Source organism: Schistocerca cancellata, chromosome 1 (assembly GCF_023864275.1).
Source record: "Schistocerca cancellata isolate TAMUIC-IGC-003103 chromosome 1, iqSchCanc2.1, whole genome shotgun sequence".
Classification (NCBI taxonomy): Eukaryota; Metazoa; Arthropoda; class Insecta; order Orthoptera; family Acrididae; genus Schistocerca; species Schistocerca cancellata.
The window spans coordinates 787687383-787711375 of NC_064626.1; the positions used below are offsets into that span (position 1 = coordinate 787687383).

Sequence of the window (23993 nt, forward strand, 5' to 3'; positions counted from 1 at the left end):
CGTTTCGTCACAGGGTTATTTGGTAATCGTGATAGCGTTACGGAGATGTTTAACAAACTCAAGTGGCAGACTCTGCAAGAGAGGCGCTCTGCATCGCGGTGTAGCTTGCTCGCCAGGTTTCGAGAGGGTGCGTTTCTGGATGAGGTATCGAATATATTGCTTCCCCCTACTTATACCTCCCGAGGAGATCACGAATGTAAAATTAGAGAGATTAGAGCGCGCACGGAGGCTTTCAGACAGTCGTTCTTCCCGCGAACCATACGCGACTGGAACAGGAAAGGGAGGTAATGACAGTGGCACGTAAAGTGCCCTCCGCCACACACCGTTGGGTGGCTTGCGGAGTATAAATGTAGATGTAGATGTATATGTAACCGCACGGCCACTCCGCGCGGCTGCCCGTTAATCACTAACCCACCGAATACCTCAATTACACCACTGAATTCATATTCTTCATACGTTTTACCTGCTACCCACTTCCATAACCTACTATCCATTTCACAATGGTTGACTCCTGACTTTTAACTCATATTGTGGTCACGCCAAATGTTGTGCCTTTCTGGAATCGTGGAAATGTCTTCTTTTATTTGGTGCATGAATACTACATTTTAGTTGAAAAGGGGTGGCATACGTGGTAATATTTTAGAGAAAGCGTGCTTTCTCGACCATTTTTAGCGAGTGTCAATTTTGGGGAGATAGTAGTCAGACCGCAATTCAAGGAAAAATTTCCTATTCACGATTTAAAGTTACAACCATACTCAACTTCCTGACGAACTGTCCCTGCTTTCCAGTAAGTCGTTTTGTCCTACTCATGGCGTGTGTAGATTGCTGCAATGTCAGTGAACATATCAACAAAACGAAAAGTGTAAATTTAAGCTATGCTATTTCCTCTCACAGCTGTTACGTTTTTATGCATATAAATCTACATATAGTGGTAATACCACATCTTCAGTTTATTTGCTTTTGCGTTTCTATGGGCCGCATGCTCGCATGGGCTATGTTGCCGGACCTCTGAACAATATTTACACTTAATTGTTCATTGTTGCAGTGTTTACGTCGCGGTGTCCCATCAGGTAGCAAACAATCTTGTTCCCATTCGTTGTTGTGTATTCACGTGAGAGTCTCGCGTGTGAGACAGTGCTCGTAAGGTAATTAGTTGCCTTGTACTTGTATGAAATCATCCATCAGTTACGGCAAGGCTTCCCAACGTATGGTCCGCGGACCCCTTAGGGGTCCGCCGGCTCTTTCTAGGGGGTCCGCGGCTACCTTTCACCAAATCGTGTAAAATAATGAGTAATATTATTGAATAAAAATGTGAAAATCAAATTCATCACTATTTTTTTTCCTGTGAAAAACATGTGTGTAGCACTCGAAAGTTGGCACGAACATTCGATCTTTGCCAATAATATTTGACAGTCGGCAACACAAACCAAAACATTGGTGCGGCTCCCGCTGTCGGATGTTCGAGTCCTCCATCGGGCATGTGTGTGTGTGTGTGTGTGTGTGTGTGTGTGTGTGTGTGTTGTCCTTAGCGGAAGTTAAACTTAGGTTAATAGTGTGTGAGACTAGGAACTGATGACCTCAGCAGTTAAGTCCCATAGACTTTACATACATTTGAACATTTTTCTTCGGGTTTCACAAAAACCACACACACACACACACACACGACTGTTATGAAATATGCATGCTCCTTACACAACAGTTGCCAAACAGTGGAAGTGAACATACCACAGGCGGCAGCTTGTCAACAGCGAACAGTTTGGACGTGACGTCGATTGCTCTTGGAGGAAGGCAGCTCCAACGTGTGAAATGTCAATTACCAAGTAATATTAATCAGGCTATAGTATGTTGAACAAATGGAGTAAATCCACTAGTAAGTGTCTGGATACAGTGGCATCGTTAATTTCAAGTTGTTTTCTTTCATCTCTAAACCAAAGACTATTGATACTTCGGGGGGGGGGGGGGGGGGGGGGGCTCATTGGGAACATGGCACTTTCATTAAGAAGCTTTCAGTTCCCATGGGTTTTGCTCTGAAATTTAAAGTTACTGTGCTCTTGACTGACTAGGGGTCCGCCATGGTTTTTCGACTGAAGAAGGGGTCCGCCAGCTGAAAAGGTTGGGAGGCCCTGAGTTACGGAATTGTGGAAAGTCCATGATGATTAACGCCAAAGAAGGACAGGGCGCGAGCAGTTCCGTATCACGGCCAATAAAGAGAACTTCTGAGTGTCTCGGTGTTAGTGAAAGTACAGTGAAGCGAATTTCGAGAGAATATAGAGAAACTTCGTGTATTGCATCACCAAAAAAGAGCTGTGGCAGGCGACAGAAGTTTGTATTGGGCAAGATTACACAGGGAGTCACAAGACGAAAAATGGCTTCTGTGAGGAAAAGCAGTTTCCAACAGTGGAAGCCGTTTTCGGAAAGTTGAAGATTGAAGTGGAAGACTTTCCTGACATGAGTGAAACAACCCTTTGGCGTGCTATTCGAAAATTGGGCTTCAGATACAAAAAGTTCAACAAAAAACCTGTCCTGATGAAACATCACCAAATAGCAGGAAAAAGAGACGAGTTCTTGCGGGAAATAAGACACTTGCACAACACTGGGTTTATTACACCGATAAGAGTTGGTGTGGTGGAAATCATTCCAGAAAGTTTGGTTGGCAGGAACAAAGAATGCCTTACGCATCAGAAAACGTATACGATTACAGAGGAAGGTTCAAGAGTAGAAAGACTGGAAAGAAGGATTTCAAACAAAAATGATTATAATGTGCCACATTGGGGACGAAGAAGGGTTCGTACAAATTGCTGGCTTATGCTTTATTGCGCAAATAGTAAGTGCAGATTACCATTCTGAAATGAATGCCAGACAGTACGAAGAGTGGTTTAGGAGCGTTCCGGAAAAAATACCCAACAAATATGCGATTGTTTTAGATCAGGCTCCGTATCATACGATGATACATCCAGTCTCACGAAATCCATCTACGAAATGGAGAAAGGAGTCTATGACTAAATGGATGGAAAGCAATAATACACATCATACGAGCAATTTACTAAAGCTGACCTACAGGAACACGCGCGACCGCACTTCGAGGCGCAGGAACATCTTTTTGAAAGTACATTGCGATCAGTGGACAAGGAAATTAAACTTCTGTGACTGCTGTAGCGCACTGCTAATTGGACACCATTGAACTTATTTGTGTGTTTGTCAAGAACAAGGTAGCAAAGGAGGACGAGAATTTTAAAATAAATGATACTTTACAGTTGTGTCGCTCCACTGTGCAAAGTATTCCCCAAAATGTCTGGAGGAATTCAGTGAGTCATATACACAAACTTTAAAACAGTCTTGATACAGCAATAGAACCGTTGCTGGTCCAAATAGACTACTGCAATAGCAGCAGCGAGACTTCAGCCAGTAGTGAAAGCGATTAAGTTAGGTTTTATTTCAGTTATTAATTTTTACTGCAAAATTTATTCGAGCTAATCGACTTTTCCGTTTACTGTTGAAATGTGCCTTACAAATACCCATGTATTGTGAGCTGCTTGCATATCGAGGATTTCTCGTAACAAAATCTGAACGCGGCAGTGCTGTACTAGAATGCGACTACGAAATTGCTGTTCTTCGCTGAAGAAAGGGCGCTTATTGTACAACAGTAGCGGCGGGCCGGTGTGACAACTATGTTCCACCCCAAACTCGCATATATTGCCGCTACTAACATAACTGCTTTACAGAATCTTGACTAACAAACACGTGGAGTATTCATTCGTAAATACACATGATGTAAAAAGACAAAACTTCAAGCTTAACACCAGTGCCTTCTCCGTCGCAGTAGCACACCCACGAGAATCATCTCATTTTTTGGGTATATGGAACGAAAACTGAATCTAATCTAACAACGGTAAGGCCAATCGCAGCGTCTTGCGTTTGACATGAAACGAGTAATCAGAAAATAACCAAAATCCGCCTGTGAGTAGATCAAGGTTGTATATTTAAAGCGTGCCACGGAATTTTTCTCATAATTACGATCTGATTTTCATGCGGCCTTGAAGCTGACACCCGCCTAAAAAAGGTAGAAAAAGCGCAGTTTCTCTCGAGTATTGCGCGTATGTCGCTCCCACTTCGGCTAAGAACTAACATCCACACATTAAATAAAGGTAGACGTTTCTGCTGTTCTGTCAAGTCATAACATTTTCATAATGCAATGTGACCAGAATATGAGCTCAAAGTCGGGGGCCAATCAATATGAAATGGATGATAGGTTAAAAAAAAAAAAAAAAAAGCACTCCGTCTTCAGGCCACGAGTGGCCTACCGGGACCATCCAACCGCCGTGTCATCCTCGGTGGAGGATGCGGGTAGGAGGGGCGTCGGGTCAGCACACCGCTCTCCCGGTCGTTAAAATGGTCTTGTATTCTTGACCGAAGCCACTACTATTCGGTCGAGTAGCTCCCCAATTGGCATCACGAGGCTGACTGTACCCCGAAAAACGGCAACAGCGCATGGCGGCCTGGATGGTCACCCATCCAAGTGCCGATCACCCCCGACAGCACTTGACTTCGGTGATCTCACGGGAACCCGTTTACCCACTGCGGCAAGGCCGTTGCCAAATGGATGATATGTAGAAATTTAATCTGCAAATGCTTGACCTAGAGGCACCTAGTTCAAGTCCTAGTGATGCCAGAAATTTTAATTACAATTATTCGCTCAGGAAGAGGAACAGAGATGGTACTGTAACTTTCATGATCACCAGACAATGTGCCATCGCGCACTAACTTTTTGTAATTCCCTATGGTCTGAAATATATGACACTGTTGGTGACTATTCATACACTGGAAATGGCAAGATCTTGGCATACCCCTCTATGCTAACCAAACGAGTAGGCTTTAAGTCAGAAGGGAGTTTTAGTCTTTCCATTCTCTCTCATCACCATTGGCGACAATACAACCATAAATTTTCACTCTAAACACTCTCATCGTGGATGCCTCCATGAAACAGCTTCACTTAAGACGCAACATTCAGACCTCATAAATGGAGCAGTGCACAATGTGTGCAACCAAAGAAAATTTTTCCAATTTAGGTGGCTGAATTTCCATGAGTCACCTTTGATTAATAAAATTTTGTTTTTCCTTTGTATCCACTAGATGAACTTGTCAGCTCATGTCATCTTATAGCTAGCCTCAGCATATTAAGATTTTGTAATTGTAGCTCCCCTATATATCATCAGCTATTTCACATCCACTGTTGGATAAATGTCTCCTCCAGACTTCTGAGTGCATTATATAGTGAGTAGTCAAATGAACACCAGAAAGACTATCTAACAAGCATGACATGGATGCTGGTAATGCAGGTAGGTGTGTATATAGAAGTGCTCTCTATTAGGAATCAGGAAGGAACAGTGTAAATGTTCACTGCTGTGCCATTTTTCTATTAAGCATGTTCACCGTAAGGTTAGTGCGTTATATGTGCATTCAGCTTCACTATGAAGGCCAGGATGGAGGAACAGCAAGGTGTAGTGCAGTTACTGATTGTGATAAGAGTGTCAGGAAATGAAATTCGTGCCTGAATGTCTGATGTGTAAGGCAACCACATTATGTCACATGCACATGTATTTGTGCGGAAAAAAAGAAAACAATTTCGAGAAAGACAGGTGTCACTAAAATACAGCAGTCAGCCAGGCCAGGCTCATCGTGTCATTATCCCTTCTGTCATCAATGTGGTGGATGCTGACAGAATTGACTCATGGTGGATGGTGGAAGCTCATATTGGGCATCAATCATGGTATGGCTCACGTTCTCATGACAGAGCATGAGAAAATCTGTGCACATTGGATTCCCAACAGCCTGACAGAGGAGCAGAAGTTGAACAGAAAGCTGACATCACTGCAGCACTTGGGGCAGTATCATGATGAGAAATATTGTTACCTCCCCCATACTGTCATGGAAGATGAAACATCATTTTAAGTATAGAGGCAGAGAGCAAGTATCAGAATCAACAGTGGAAGCAGATGAAGAGCATAAGAAAAGGACATGCTTTGCTCACATTAGCATATTGTTCAGGAGAGCAAATCAACAAAATTAATGAGAACAAAAGTCATTTGGGAGGACATGTTATATACATTAAATTTAATTTAAATTGATTCCTTAAATATTTAAATTATAGTTCTGTTGGAATAATATTGAAAGTAATGTCATGCACTACAAGAGAAAAACATGCTTCTTGTACATAGCAGAGTAGAAGATATGTAAGTAAAACTGTATTTTTGTTAAACATTATACATCAGATTATTTTGTAATGAAAACCAATGTTTGAAACAATGAAAATGCTTCCATAAGCAGTTCTGTCTGCTACTTTATCTTCATGTGATGTTGGTAATAAGAATAAAATATAATATCACAGAGTCCCAACATGCACTTCTCAGCATAGTGTAAAAGTTTTGTGTAAAACACTCTAGCTTGTTGTCTGCAATACTCCTTCAAACCTGGAGGTACTGATACTTTTATTTTGAGATTGCCCTTAAATATATTATCATTATTATTGTTATTGTTATTAGCATTATATACAGTTATTCTAAAATAATACAATATTTTTATACCTTACCTCCATAAGTAGGGGATGGATTTTCTCCAGACTGCTGCTCATGAAGTCATTGTGACTCTCTCACCAATGTAAAATCCAAACTCTAATGGAAGTTTATTGATTTTGAATGAGGCAGGGATTTTGTCTAATTTATTTTATTTTATTGTGATGACTACCTCTCTGATAGGCCTTGTTAGGAAAGGACATTTTCTCAAATATTTCTCCTTGGGAAATGATCTCCTGTTTTGTATATCTTGGCTGATCACCACAACATCAAAAGGCTTAGGTTTGCATCGAGCATCAGCCATTTTGTCAAATATTTCTCCTTGGGAAACGATCTCCAGTTTTGTATATCTTGGCTGATCACCACAACATCAAAAGGCTTAGGTTTGCATCGAGCATCAGCCATGATCCACACCCAGTGCATTGGAACTTCTGCTACTGCTCATATGTTAATCAGTCTCATATTCTTACAACAATCCATAAAAGTGTGTGCTCCAATAGGGGAAGTTACTTAACACTGTCTCCAAAAGTTTGTTCACTCACAAGATAATTAAGATGCCTTGTACAGTGTAAGTCTTGTTCTGGCCTGAACACGGATCCCAAAATATTTCAGTATACTTTACTTTCTTATGCAATAATTCTGTCACAAAGTGCTTTAAAAAGGAAACAGCTTCATTGGTCCCTTTTCTTCCAATATCTTCACCATAAGTTTAGAACATTGAAGTTGTATTTGCATGTTGATGAATATTGGAAGAATAAATAGATAAATGTCTTTTTAATAGATGTTATTAGTACTTATTTTGGTAAGCATACTTTTTTGGTAGTCCGTGGAGATTGCTTCTGTGCCATTAGTCTTTTGGCTTCTTAAATGAGCATCTCTCTTTGTGGAATAAAATGTTTCAGCTTTGACTCAGTATACTTTCTGGTCAATGGTGATCTTATTAATTCCTTTCAAGAATTGGATTCTTCATGTCATCATTGCATTCAGCACTTTCGTCTCACCAGTGTACTTATCACAGGTTTGATTTATTGATCATCTGTTTTATCATATAAAATGATATAGGACTTGTCATATGTTGATACAAAAATTTTTAAATAATGTTGCCTGTATACAACTCATGCAGGTAATTAAGTACATAAACAGAAGTGAATCATACAGATACGGACAGAATCATACAGATAACCAAGTACATAAAGATAACAAATTCTAATTTTACATTATATCTAGTGATGCATGGCTATGTTTAACTTAATTTATGGATGTCCTCAAATTCATAAAATTTATGTAGTCATCAACATTGTAAAAGCTTTCACTTATAAGTATTTTCATAATCTCATTTTTTAAAATGTGCAGCTTTGGTATCTTTTTAACTCTTAAGGAAAGGGCACTAAAAAGAATTTTGGGATGATACATTACATTTCTTTGATACAGGACTTTTATTATGTACTTCATACTGTCGCTAGTTGTGTTTTTATCTCGTGCTAACAGAAACCGGACTGTCGCCGTGTTTTTTTACTTGTGCATGTCTCCTTAGAGCTACTTAAACCTAACTAACCTAAGGACGTCACACACATCCATGCCCGAGGCAGGATACGAACCTGCGATCGTAGCGGTCGCGCGGTTCCAGACTCTAGTGCCTAGAACCGCTCGGCCACCCCGACCGGCTGTCTCCTTCTTGTGTCTGTGGAAGTCAGTTTTGTATCTAGTTTCACAGTGTGGAAATGACCGTTCAAAGAAAAGAGGTGGGGATGAGATCTCAAAAAGCATATACTTTCATAGATATATTTAACAAGAAAGATGATGAGACTTACCAAACAAAAGCGCTGGCAGGTCGACCTGCCAGCGCTTTTGTTTGGTAAGTCTCATCATCTTTCTTGTTAAATATATTTTTCCCACGTGGAATGTTTCCCCTATTATATTCCTTTCACAGATATAAATAGATGTAAGAGTCATAACTTTAAGTTCTTTGAATATTTCCCTACAGAACTCCCTACGTGCAATCCTTTTTATAATTCTTATTGCTTGTTTCTGCATAGTAAAGGAGTGTTATGCTAGATTTGAAAAATCCCAAAATAAGACACCATATCACAGTAGATTATGCATGAGTGCATTACAGGCACTCATCATTGTTTCTTCTCTGCAGAAATTTTTGAGCATTTTCATACATAACAGCATTTACTTAGTTTTTTATTGAGTCGTTTCATATGTTTATTTCATTCAAGATGCTCATCTAACCAAATTCAAAAAAAAATTATTATTTGAAGTTTGAAGTACTTTCTGTTCACCTAACTTCACTATTATGTTAGGGATTACTTTATTTGATGTATGCCTGTAATTCATCCATAACATTTTCTTCTCATTAACAAGTATTGTTTGCTCTAGACCATTTAAGTATTTCTTCATTTGTTATCTCTATTTTTTTGTGTGAGTCAGTCAGATTCTGAGCTTTAACAAAGAGACTGCTATCTTCAGCAAATATTACAGCATCAGCTTGTGTTAAATAATTAGGTAAGTCATTTATGAATATCAAGAACAACTGGGGTCTCAACACCAATCCTTGGGGTACTCCATGAGTAACTTCCTCATATCCAGAAAAGAAGGATTTATCTTTGGGAACTATTTCCACTTTCTGGTATCTGTCAGATAAGTATGATTTCAACCACATATGAGCAGTGCCACAGGCTCGATAGCAGTATAGTTGGTCAAGGAAAATTTTATGATCAATAACATCAATTGCTTTAGATAAGCCTTAAAAACAATCCACAGTTTATTTTATTATGATCAGTGGAATTGAGAACATGTCTTAGGAAATTATATATAGCAGTTTAGCCAATATATTTTTTTCTAAAAACAATTTTGTTCATTGGCAAATATTCCACATTTTGTTCATTATGCTTTCAAAAATGTTTGAGAAAGACGACAACTTTGATAAAGGTCTGTAGTTTTTGAAATTATAAGGATCACTGTTTTTATATAATGGTTTTATTATTGGCAGCTTGAAGCTTGAGTTCTCTAGGGAAAGCATCAATGCTGATAGAAGCATTAATTATATCAACAAGGGGAGGAACAATGTTCCTGCATTTACTTACTTCATCAGGAATGCAATCTGTTCCACAGGAAAATTTATTTTTTTTCTGTGCTAATTGCATTCTCTGCCTTTTGTTCTGTTACAGCATACAAAAATATATTTTTAGAATTTGCAGAGGTGTTATGCTTAGCCTTTATGTGATTTTGTTTTTTTATGAGATTTTGTACGAAACTTGTACAGTGGCTATTGAATATAGTGGCAATTTATAAAGGATCTTTTATAGTTTTTCCTTTGCTTTTAAGAACAATGTTGATGTTTATTGCTTTGATTCTGCCTAAGATTTTAATTTATCACATTCCAAACTGATTTACTTATTTATATATTTACTTGCTACCCTTGTTTCTGTTGATGTATGTATGTATCATTGCTTAATTTTTTTACTAGTGCAGTGACTTTCTTGTACACTTTTCTCTAACAGTTTACATACTGGATTTTGCCTAGCTCATTTAATTAGTTTTCTAAGTTGCTCTGAAGATTCTGTTATCCCCTGTGTTATCCAAGTGTTAGTTCTGGTTTTTACTTCCGTTTTCTTTAGAGAGAATGCAGTTTATAGTTATGTTTGTAACAAGCTAAAAATGGCTCGAACTTCATATCTGCATTGTCATATGTATCCAAATCCCAGTCTGAAATTTTCAGCAATGGATTAAAAATCCTAATGTTGTCCTTATTTATACATCTTCTGTAGAAGTATTTCTCATTTTTCTTGGAATTTGTGCTGAGTACATTATTTACACTAAATTTTATTGCTTCATGATGTGGAATCCAGTGTCAATCACTTCTACACTATGATCAAATGTTTGTAGTTTTAGTTGTCTTTCCAAGTCTAGTGCATTCATGGACAGTGGGTGATAAATTATGTGAATAGAACAGATTATTCAGTTAAGGTGGAGGCTCTGTAGTGGTGTGGGGCATGTGCAGTTGGAGCAATATTGGACCCCTGGTATATTTAGATCTGACTCTGACAGGTGACACGTACGTAAGCATCCTGTCTGATCACCTGCATCCATTCATGTCCATTGTGCATTCTGATGGACTTGGGCAATTACAGCAGGACAATGTGATACTCCACACATACAGAATTGAGTTTAAGTACTTCCGCTTGCCGCCAAACTTCCCAGACATGAACATTATTGAGCATATCTGGGATGCCTTGCAACATGCTGTTCAGAAGTGATGTCCACCCCTTCGAACTCTTAGAGATTTATGGACAGTCTTGCAGGATTCATTGTGTCAGTTCCCTCCAGCACTATTTCAGACATTAGCCGAGTCCCTGCCATGTCATGTTGGAATACTTCTATGTGCTTGACGGAACCCTACACGATATTAGGCAGGTGTACCGGTTTCTTTGGATCTTCAGTGTATATGTATGTTCCTCCATCTATAAAACTCTCTACAGAAGCTACTAATAATTTAAAATCCTGCCTTTCTAGCGCCTTTCTAACAGTACAAGCTTGATTTTCCTTTCACTCACACATAAAACTGAAATATCATTAGCTGATCAAGCAAAAGTACTTCTAATTCAGCAGTTTTACTAGTTATACCCTCGATGTTCTAGTGATTTATTGTCCTTGGGGACTGCCACATTGCTCACCTCAATTTTTGGTTGCTGCTTGTCTTCAATAAAAAATCCTTGTTGTAGCCTGGTGGTGACACTTTTGTTTGAGAGGCAATTTAGTTGACACTGTTGTTGTTATGTCAGTGGTGTGAGTTGTCTTGTTGCTTCTGAAGATGATTGTTGTGCAGTGCAGCATGCTGTTGACTGGGAAGAAGAATGTGAGAGAGTAATGGGCTCATCATCCTTGCATCTGCCTAATGAATTTATGATGTCTCAGGTTGTATAGCAATGTCTTACCCTTAATATTTAGATATAGATCATGTTGTGTAAAGTGTTTTCTCTCAAGGGACTCCACAGATAAGAAATGTGAGTTGTAGAATGCTTTGCAGATCTTTTCAAACTATCTATTGGCCTTGATGATTTCATCATTTACAATAGAAGTGATTATAAAATCATGTCTATGAGGAATCCCTACGACAATTACAGGTGTTGTCCAAGCAAAGTTCAACATTTCTTTCAAATTGTTAGTGGCCGTGAATAATTCATTTTTATGTACATCATTGGTGCCCCCAATAATTATTGTACATTGTAATGAACTAGAGAGATTTTAAGCATTTATGTTTCTTGTGATTTCATCCAAAGGTGCCTCTGGTTTGACGATGGAAGGAGCATTTATGTAAAAATCATAACGTAAAGTTCCAGCAAGATCACGTCCATGGGTGTCAGAGTATTCATTACATTAAAACTGGAAATTTGGGAATTGAAATTCATGTTTATCTGCACATGTTTGCTTGTAAAGTTTGCTTAACCTGAAGGTAGTTCTGTCTCCTGTACACTCCGTGTAGTGAACATTATGTGTTTTTAAGCACTTGACTTTATGTAGGCCTTCTGTGTTGAGTATGTATTTCAGAATTCCCTGCACTCATTTCTCCTCAATTGCACTGAATGACATGTGTTTTCACACTGTTTGCGATGCACTAACTTCATTGACCTAACATGTTCACAACTGTTGTCACTATTATTACTGTCTGAATTGTTAAGGAGGCTTTGCATCATGACCTGACTATTTTCTGCTGAAAGACTTGTGTTTTTACTCTGTTTGCAATGCACTTGCTTCATTGACCTAATATGTTCAGGACTGTTGTCATTAGTAATACCATCTAGATTGGTACTACATCTTTGCATCATTTTTTAAGCATTTTAGAATACTGTTTGCACATTTCCACATCAGACTGTTGAGAACTCAACACACTTTCCATTTGTCCACTGGCAAACATTTCAGTTGCAATCTGATGACCGTTACATGTAAACATGCCACACTCCCAATTTGAGAAATTTAAGTTAACATCACCAGAACTCTCTGTATCATACTGTTTTTGTAATGTAGAACAAATTTGGATTCCTTTATCAACAAATTAGTTTTCACTGAACAATTTGTACCCTTTTCAATATTGGATGCCATCTTGGTTTCCCAGAATGTATCATTCCTTGCATACCCAAAAGCTATACTGAATTTGGTTTTGGATATTGTTGTATGCATTTCATATGAAATGGCAAAATTTGAATATTTTTCCTGGAACAATTAATGCAATTTTTTCACTTGGTTTCCCAGCATGTATCATTCATTGCATATAAGAAAGCTATACTGAATTTGGTTTTGAATGCTGTTGTATGCATTTCATATGAAATGGCAAAATTTGAATATTTTTCCTGGAACAATTCATGCAATTTTTTCACCAAAAGCTCCTCTGGGAGATGGAACTTCTTGGTCTTCTCATTGCTGTGATGACTTTGTCCACCCTTGAAGGAATGTGATCATAAACTACTATTCCTACTTCTATCTTAATTTCCAATGGCTTACTTTCATGCTTACCTCTTTCAGCACAAGAAGACTTGTCCAGCTTCAAAAATTTCTGAACTGTATTGATGGTCAACCTCTTACTCCAAGTACTCCCATGAAGGCTTTCCTGCATATAGGGATTCCAAGTTCAAGAGTGGGATTAAAATTTATGGTGAAAGGATATCAATGATAAGATATGCTGATGACACTGCTATCTGCAGTGAAAGTGAAGAAAAATTGCAGGATGTGTTGAATGGGTTGAACAGTCTAATGAGTACAGAATATGGTTTGAGAGTAAATTGAAGAATGACCAAAGTAATGAGAAGTATCAGAAATGAGAACAGTGAGAAACTTGAAATTAGAATTGGGGATTGCAGACTAGACAAAGTTAAGAAATATTGCTACCTAGGTAGAAAAATAACTTAAGGCAGACAGAGCAAGGAGACTGGCAGAAAAGGCATTCCTGGCCAAGAGAAATCTGCTAGTATAGGCCTTAACTTGAGGAAGAAATTTCTGAGAATGTACATTTGGAGCCCAGAATTGTGTGGTAGTGAGACATGGTCTATAGGAAAACTGGAAGACAAGAGAATTAAAGCCTTTGGGATGTGGTGCTACAGAATAATGTTGAAAATTATTTGGTCTGGTAGGATAATGAATGATGAGGCTCTCTACAGAATTGGTGAGGAAAGGAATATATGGAAAACACTGACAAGAAGAAGGGACAGGATGACAGGACTTTCATTAAGGCATCAGGGAATAATTTCCAGCTTACTAGGAAGCTGTAGAGGGCAATAATTCAATAATTGTAGAGGAAGACATCCAGAAAATAATTGCTACTCCCATCTCTCATGGTGGGCTGCAAACCAGTCAGAAGACTGACGACTCAAAAAAATTGCAATGAGATCTATTAGATACAACGATTGTTGATTCCAGTCTACCATATCACTAAATTTTCATATAAGATTTGATCTTTCTTCAGCATTTAGTACCTCAAAACACTTTAATTTACAGTTGTAATCTTCTCCTAGTCTGTTCAACTGAACATTTAAGTCCTTCAATACTGAACTAAATCACCCTCATACTTGCCTTTTCCTAACACTGTTAGAATCTGAAGGCATCTGCTTTTCATCCTCATATGAAGAACTCATCATTCCGAATAAATGATATACTAATAAAGCTGAAAACCATCAAATGTTCAAATGTGTGTGAATTCCTAAAGGGCCAAGCTGCTGACATCATTGGTCCCTAAACTTACACACTACTTAAACTAACTTATGCTTAGAACAACACACACACACCCATACCCAAGGGAGGACTCGAATCTCTGGCAGAAGGGACCATGCAAACCTCTGCGCAGCTGAAATCAATCACTTACAAAACCTGCATTATGAAACAGTGTCTCAGATCAAAGCAAAGAATTTCACTAGTACCAGTAATGCACAATAAAGGAAAATACGCTGTTTCTTGCTTCAACATTGTTTGCCAACCCACAAGGAATCTAAAATGTTACACACAAGATTGGGAAAAGCACAGTTGCTCCTTGTAGTGAGAGACATTAGCATGTTCTTTCCCTGTGTGCCTAATCTAAAATGAGTTATAGAACATGGGCTATTCAGATTATCACACTGGTTGATTAACAATATTGAACAACATAGAACCTTACATCTGATGGCATACACAACTCATTTTTGAAAAAAGTAGACAAATCACATTCTTTTTCTTTTTTTTTTTTTCGGATGGAATCATATACCAATGAAAAAACCCAAAGCTGTGCTTGCTAGCTCTGGAAAAGTTATAATGATCTTTTTTGTTGAAAGCAAGGCCTGCTGCTCATTGATGGTCCAGAATACAATGCCACAATTGACACACAGTGGAACATGGACAATTTGCAAAAATTGAAATGAAGTGAACCGTCAAGTCAAAACACCCAGGAATGTTTGACAGATGGCATCATTCTGTTGCAGGATAATGTCCACCCACTTGTTACCAAGGTTGTTTCAGTTCCACTGCAGAAGTTTTGTTGGGAAGTTATTAGATATCTTCCATACAGTCCTGCTCTTCCCCAAGCAGTTTTCATATTTTTGGAGCCCTGAAGAAAGACATTTGTGGCCGATGATTTGCCTCAGATGTACAGTCTTGGTTCGTACGCAGCTGAAGACATTTTACCATGAAGACATTGATCATCATGTCTCACCGTGTGATAAATGTATTAACAAATACAGCAGTTACTTTTAAAATAATAAACAGCTTACTTACTTTTTTCAATCTACCTCAATTTCTTTTGATCGCCCCTTATATCTAGTGATGTTTTATTTTTGGAGCCATATGAACCATCTGTGACAGTTTGCCAAAAGCAGCACCAGCATCTTCATAGATGATACAAAGATTTTTCAGTATATAAGGTCTCAAGAATATTTCTGTTAGCTTTCTAAAAATTGCCAGTTATAGTACATGTTAAGTAAAACTAAGTTTAACGTTTCAGTTTTCACTACAACTCACCACCATTATTGATTTCAGAAGCATAAGGTTCCCTGAGCTATTAGCAGATTTTGAATGATACCAAAGCCATTGATTAGTTGATGGGCTGCTAACATCACCAGCGACCATTCTACCAAGAACTGTGTCTATTCCATTTGTGTGTGTGTGTGTGTGTGTGTGTGTGTGTGTGTGTGTGTGTGTGTGTGTGTGTGTGTGTTTGTGTGTAGGAGAGGAAAGAATAGTCTTCACTACATAATTTTTAAAACACAGATTTACTCAAACAATCACAATTTGTTATGATACTGTGTGTTCAGTAAGATTTTTATATTTATTCAGTTATCAGGTCATGTGGAACATCATCAAGAATCAACTGTACATATTTCGTCAATCCAAATTACCCTGCAACATATACGGGAGGAACCAGGTGCACCATCACCATAAACAAGTGTAATAGCAATGTCTGTCAGGTAAGAGTCATTCACATTTATCATCTAATAAATTAGATAATTCTGTCATTTAAATTTTTATTTGCATTTTACAACCTGTCTTTAGAATTTCTGTTATTTTGAAATCTATGTTTTAGTTTAAAGGTCTGAGGTTGCCAGGAGTTATCAAGTTCTGAGAATATCATATGACAAACTGATATATAACAGCATTGGACATTGTGACCTCCCCCGCCCGTTAACTTTGTTGATATCACTACTATTGTCAGTGCTTAAGTCTCTTTTTTTTAAAATATGAAAGGAGTAAAATTTACAATAAACTTTTTACTTAGTTTCTTTTCTCATAGTCGGTTCCAGTTCTTCATGTCTAAGAGTCTCATTCTTGAAGCAGAAATTTTCATAGTTTAGGTTCTCATGGTTCCAATTGGCATTAATAAATATGAATAATGTCTGTGCAGAATTTCTCGTAGTTGGTTCCAGTTCTTCATGTCTAAAAGTCTCATTCTTGAAGCAGAAATTTTCATAGTTTAGGTTCTCATAGTTCCAATTGACATTAATAAATATGAATAATGCCTGTGCAGAATTTTTGTTTTCACAATAATTTATTGTCTCACATTTTATATCACACTGTCTTTTGAATTTTCACATTCACAAAGCCAAAATTACATTTTTTTCTTCCAAACTACGAAAACACATATCATCACATGAGAGGCATGCCCACTACTACTTCCTCATGCCATGACAACAACAATTTTCCAAAGGGTTTACAAATTTTCTTGACAAGTGAAATTCTAGTAGTTTATATTATTATCTCATAAATCAATCCAGAAATAAACAGAGTAAACCATACAAAATTGCACAATTAATAATAGAAATTTTAGGTGTGCCAAATATTTAGTAATTTAAGATGTTTCCAAAATAAATAATTTCAACTGTACATTAGAGCTAGTACATACCAGTTGTAACAAAGAAAATAAAGTAATTTCTTTTTACAGATTTTAGCTTGAAATATAACACAGCATGTACAAAATCATATGAATGTTTTTAGAAAAACAGCTGAGATAATACTGACCTGTTCAAAATTTGAAAATTAGTTCTGGTATCGACTACTTCTGTTGAGGAAAAGTAATGCTAGAGGAGGGTGTCCCTTTACAACATCCATGACTGTTGACATGAATTTAATGCAAGATGGAATTTATCCAGATTTAATAAATTTTTCTTGAGTGTTTCACCTTGTTTAGTTCTTCTTCTTCTTCTTCTTCTTCTTGTGTTACGGCCTCTGCAGGACCACAGGTAGACCCTTCGTGGACTGCATTCTTCTCCTAGAACCTCCTCATTCTTTCTCTTCTTCTCTTCCACTCTTCTTCTGAGATCTTCAGTTTACGTTTCTCCTGTCGGATCCACTGGTGACTCTCTAATCTTCCTGTATTCTTCTCTGTCATTGATCTCCGGCATATTTGTTGGTGTATATTTGTTCCTTCAATTTTCCTTTCCTTCGACCTTGATCCCCAGTTCCAACTAGTCCTTCTGAAGTTCAACAGCCCACTTGGTTCCTGTCTTTTGCCTTGTCCTCCCTGTTGTTTCCCACACTCTCTTCGTCATTCTGCCCATACTCATCCTAACTACATGTCCAGCAAACCTTGCCCTTATGAGTCTGATTTCCCCAGATATTGTTCTCATGTTCCGGTACAATTCTTCCCTAGGTCTTCGCATCCACCTCTCTCCACCTCTTTTGGGACCTAGTATTTTTCTCAGTATTTTTCTCTCTTCTTTCTCGAGTTGTTCTTCCCCATTTCTTCCTAGTGTCATCGCCTCAGCAGCAAATAATACTGCATTCCCTGTTATCAGTTGTACACTAATTTTTGACAATAAGACTTGCTGCTAACTTCAGGTCACTGCTAATAAACAGTATACAGTAATGTTTGTTTAGGGCTATTTAAAAGCTCATTTAGCCATTTGCATGATGATAAAACGTGTAATGTAGGCAGTTCAGAAATTATCTGGACAACATTAAGTCAGTTGTAAAACTATATTCCAATTATACAAAGAACTGTTTACGCATATTTACACTTACATTCCAGGTCATTCAATATTTTGAGCATTTACATTTAAAAATAAGAACCAGATCAATACATAATATAACGTGCAGTACAGTGAGATAATATGGGCTATAAGAACATAATATGATATGCAGGACAATGATATAATATAGGCTATAGGAACAATTTCCACATGCACGTTGCATTCTTGTCTACTAACAGGACAGAGATTTTACATTAAAATATAGAAATCTTTAAAAGCAGAAGACTGAGACACTATTCCTTGTGAAATAATGGTACAGAGGATGGTAACTAAATGATTTAATTGATTACAGTCAATGTTTTGTTTGTTGTTTAGTTTGCACACTTTGGTTACAAATGAGACCTGTGTTGCTTAGACCAATATATTTTATAATTGTGATGAAACAGGTGTATTTATTGACTGTATATATATAAGTTGGAAATAAATCAAATACTTTTGATTATATTTCAAAAGTAGAAGTGCAGTCAGTCCTAATTCATGGAAGAATACTCAGAAAGAAGTATGCTGTCAAAATCTTCAGCTGGTAACATGAAATGCAAGAATATTTTAAAAACTGTTGAAGTTTTAACAGTAGTTTGCATAGCCCCTCCCCCCTTCCTCCCTAGTTTGTGTAATAACTGGCAACTCTCAGGGAAGAATTATTCTAAGCTCAGTGTTCACTCAAACTCATAAAATCCATGGCATGGTGTTTTGAAACCTGTTTCCAAAATTTTTACTGTGAGCTTCTGAAAACTATGAAATACACTTTTGACACATCCATATAAGCCATGTACATCCCTGGATACCATTGCCTGGCTGTAGAGTCTACAGTGTACAGCACTTCATTACTCACCAGATCTATCAGTCACTCACTGAGAAAGGGTGGCACATTAAAATGGAGAAAGGCAGCTCAAAGGCCAATCAGAAAAACAGCCAATGCTAAATACAGATTTTTTTGAGGTTTTGACTGAAGCTGGACACAAATCATTTAGATAATATTCTACACAACTGGGACTGAGATACTGCAAATAATATAGGTGCAACAGACTCTGTAGATTCTGCAACTTGTTTTGCTCATTTTTAAAAATCTCAGGAAATGTCAGCCTATATCATAGATAAAAAGTAAAGTTCTGTGTCAGTTGCTATAAAACTTTTGAGGGATAGGCTTTATTGTAAGTGAAACTGAAGTTAGTTATATTTATTCTAATTTCTGATATGACAACAGCAGTAACCAAAACACCGTAGTAAATAAAAGTACATTAAACAATATAACAGATTTTTCAAAAAAAATTGATCTCACATTACAGAATCAGTCCAATTTGGAATTTAATCTGTCAAGTAGGAAAAGGTAATACAAATGATAATGCATTGTTTCAAAACAAATCTCGTAGCAAAGTTCTTATGACAATTTTTGAATTTTGTATTTTTTACTCTCAATAAAATAGTTCCTAGAGTATTCTTTGTAGTCATCACAAAAATATGAAGTCTCTATGAAGTGGCAAAAACAATATTTCCCTGAACTGAATTTAACTTATTTCTGAACTTCTTAGGAAATATTTCTGCTACATTATTTTACAATTTATTTTGATGGAAAACCTAGGATGAAATATAATATGCATGGGAGACAATGGGAATTCCATGTTTGAATATCAACAATATTAGGAAAAGGATAGATTGCTCCAGTCAGAGCTGCGGATGCTGGCGATCATGTGTGTGTGACGTGTGCTTGCTTGTGTGAATATGTGTGTTGCTGAAGCAGGCTTTGGCCGAAAGCTATGATGTGTAAGAGTCTTTTCATTGTGCCTATCTGCAACTCACCAGGTCATCTTTATGGTGAGTAGCAACCTATCCTTTTCCTAGTATTGTTAAGATGTATATAAGGATCTATCACCAATGTCCAGTTAGTGGTGAGCAATTACCAAGCACATAGAAAATATGTAAAATCTGAATGTGAAATATGATTTTGTTTAGTTTATTATTCCAAATGTATGGAGTCTATGTAAAGATAAATCTAGTACTGAAATCTACATTTTGGAATATCTTATTTCACATTTCAGGTTCGCTTGGATTTCATAGATTTCTCTCTTGCACAGCCAGATGCTAATGGCAACTGTGTAGATGATGCTTTTACTGTGTCTGGTGCAGCATCAATAGTACCACGGATATGTGGTGAAAACACTGGACAACACAGTGAGTACAGTAGCTTGTCTTGTATTTGCAGTTTACAACTGCTCATGGTGTGGAATTCAGGAAGCTATTCACTCATTTCTGTTTCTCTTTGTGTTGGCAGGAATGCAAAATACTCCCCCTCAAGTTCATGCTTTTATAAGAGTTTAAGTTTGTTTCAAATTGTTGATGGTGATGAAGTAGTTAATGTACTTCTAAAACAGAAATAAATAAATAATGTAAATATTTTCACATTTGGCATTTCAAGACATCTACATCTACATCTACATCTACATCCACACTCTGCAAACCACCATGAAGTGCATGCCAGAGGGAACTTCCCATTGCACCAACTATTAGGGCTTCCTCCCATTCCTTTCACCTGTGGAGTCTGGGAAGAAGGGCTGTTTAAATGCCTCTGTGTCCACTGTAATTAATATAATCATGCCCTCATGATCTCTAAAGAAAAAGTAATGAGGTTGTAGTGTATTCCCAGAGTTACTGTTTAAAGCCAGTTTGTGAAACTTTGTAGACAGGTTTTCTTGAGATGGTTTGCATCTATCTTCAAGTGCCTGCCAGTTCTTCAGTATCTTGTATCATTCTCCCATAGGTCAAACACACCTGTGATTATTTGTGCTGTTCTTCTCCATTTGTGTTCAGTATCCCCTGTTAACGCTGTTTAGTGTGGGTTCCACAATTGAGAATATTCTAGCATGGGTTGTGTGAATGGTTTATAAGCAATCGCCTTTGTAAACTGATTGTATTTCCCTAGTATTCTACCAATAAACCAATGTCTTCCACCTGCTTTATCTATGAATTAACCTAAGTGACTGTTCCATTTCATATCCATACAAAATGTTACACCCAGGTACTTGTTTTACCATTTTTATTCAGATTTCAGAATTAACTCATATTTACTAACCCACTGCTATAGCTTTCGCAAAGAAGAAATGAGGCTGTTGAAAGGTATAAAAGGAAAATGTATGCAAGCATGTATTCCTGCTCTCCCTGTAGGTGTATCTTTTCACCATCATGAAGGCTCTGGTGTTTTTCTGTCACATTTGTAACTGATCTACAGCATCCCTGTGTTCCCCCACCAGAATAATGTGTGCTTTTATACTGTTCTGATAAACTTGTGGCGTTCACCTGCTGTATTCTCTCATTGATAGTCCTCAGTGTTGATGTACTGCATTGTTATACTGGCTGAAAAACAGAGGAGGGGGGGTTGGAAATTCAACACTGATTACTATAAATGATGTAGCTGACAGTTGCACAGTTGCATTTAACAGTTCTTTACTTTCACTGTTCACAGCCCCCCAATATTACACAGTTAATATGGCTAGCAACTAGCAGCAAATTTTGATAAGCCTCATAAACAGGTTGCAGGCAGACAACAGCATACTGCTACAATAGTTTTCTGTTGAATATCTATGAGCAGTAATAACCTAACCACACAGTTCATAGTTCTTGCAGAATAATATGGTACATATTGAACAGACACTGTCATTGTTTTATCACATGGCCTAATTGCGTTACACTTATTCCACTGTTTAGTTGACGCATTGTTGTTGACCTAACCAGCACAGGTTTCTTGTCTGAAAATCTGCTGTGGACTGATTGTCTCGGGACCAAAATTGGAGCCTTTATATATCATCACAATAATGGGTACTGAAACTATACATTGTTTGATGTTTAATTTACAGAAATTACAATTAAAACATAACTCATTAAATTAACTAAATACATCAAAAAATTGGTTCTTTTTAACAGTTTCTTCTACCATGAGGTTTAAGCTGGATTATTTGTTTAAATCATGAAATTAACAGATATAACTATGCAAACAATACTTTAACAAAAGTGGTAATTACTTTGGAATTAATTAAGGGCTGGGTTTGCTAACATGTTTTCGAATAAAGCCAAATAAATACTTAAAGAATGCCAGTGTTTTGCCTTCCAAATGTTTATAATTAGTACAGGGCATACTGTTTATAAGTCAACAATAGAATTTAACTTACAAAAAATTTACTGATTTCACTCTATAACAAAAGAAATTAACTAGGAATAGTCAAAATAAATTAGGAAATTTATGACATACACAAAACTAAGCACAAAACTAGATCTGGTTCTATATTCTTTAAAACTGAGGGCCATCCTTTCTCTTTTATGGTAATTCAAATTATACTTACGTATCTTAATGGTAATTAGTTAAAAGTGAAAAAACGAATTTAAGGAGTCAGATGGCAAAACAAGAGGGACAGTAAAAAGATCCCAGCTTGCTTTATTACAAACTGCTAATATATTATGTTGAAACATTTGAAGAACTGGCATGGAATAGTCAGAAAGGTCTACATTTCTACTCCACAAGTTACCTTACAGTGTCTGGTGACGGTTACTTCATACTACAACATCTCTTTCCGACTTCACTGTTCCAGTTGCAAATGATGTATGGGAGAATGACTGTGTGTTAGCCTTTGTGTGAGTTCAAATCTCCACAGTTTTAACATTACAGTCTTTTCCCAGTATATAGGTAGGAGGAAGTAATATGTTGGTTGATTCTGACAGGAATGTACTATGTCGGGATTTTAACAGCAAACCACACTGTGACACACAGCTCCTCTTTGGCAGCATCTGCCACTGGAGCATTATTAATATACCATGATGCTTTCATGCCCACATAAGGAATCCTTGACTAAATGCACCACTCTTCATTGACTCAGTTATATTTCTTCTATCCCAGATATTTAACTGATGTGTGCAGGTAGTTATAACCAAAGTGCAGTTACTCATAGGTGCCCAGTGTTGGCTGTCATTTTCATATGGCAGTGAACGTGGTAGGTATTCTAATGCAAAACTGATTTATGCCAGAAAAAATTACTTCCAATTTTGGCCTGGTGCAATTCCAGCACTGCAAATGAAAGAAAGATGTATAGAAATGTTTCCATAATGTGCATTTTATTGTTAACCATTGCCTACACAGTTTGTTGAATATGAACACCAGAAATTTCAATGAGATGCTGTACAGTATCACGTTTGCACCTGGTGTCCTAAATCGGAACTAATTTTTTCCAACATAAATCAGTTATGCATTAACATATTAGCTATCTACTTAGTTCCACTGCCATATGATAATTATAGCCCACACTGGACCTTCACGAGTAGCTACACTTTAATTGTAATCATCTGGTAGTTATTTCAGTGATTTTTTGGTTATCATATAATGAAACAATAACATGTCTTTCTGCCCATGTATGTGCAATACTTTACACTTGTTTATACTGTTGGTCAACTGCCTGACCCTGCATCAAGCATCAGTCCTATGCAGGTCTTCCTGCTCTTTTCTGCCATTTGCATGCATTGCAACTGATCTGTATAACACTGAGTCACCCACAAACAGCCTCATGGGGCTCCTTGCATCATCTACTAGGTTGTTTATATGCAGGGTGTTACATTTATCTGATGAGCATTCGCTCGGGGTTGTGTTTGCTAGCACCAGAGCCATGCATGTTGGTCGAATGGGTCCTTCATCTCTCTATTAATGCCACACTATGTGCCTTTTTGGTCCGTGTCATTCAAAGAGTGAAACAAACATCACAAGTGTAACAGTGAAGTCTGCAAAGACAACATCACAAGACTGAATAATTCAATTCCTCATTGTTGTGTTTATTTAAAATTCACATGTGTGTACAGAATCCACTTGTATTGTCTGGGGATTGTTTGAACAGATGCTTTGAGGTGTTCAAATTTTGAGTCGTGAGAAAATTCACAAATTAGGTATAATAATGAATTAGGTTTA

At 37.3% G+C, this 23993-nt stretch overlaps 1 protein-coding gene across 1 annotated transcript in view; it reads left to right on the forward strand.

Annotated features, from left to right (window-relative positions):
* The window catches only part of LOC126103581 (uncharacterized), a 230450-nt gene that overhangs the window by 126565 nt on the left and 79892 nt on the right, over positions 1 to 23993 (forward strand). The window contains 2 exon segments of the mRNA XM_049912332.1: positions 15867 to 15997; positions 20092 to 20224. Of these exon segments, the coding sequence (XP_049768289.1) occupies positions 15867 to 15997; positions 20092 to 20224 (264 nt within the window).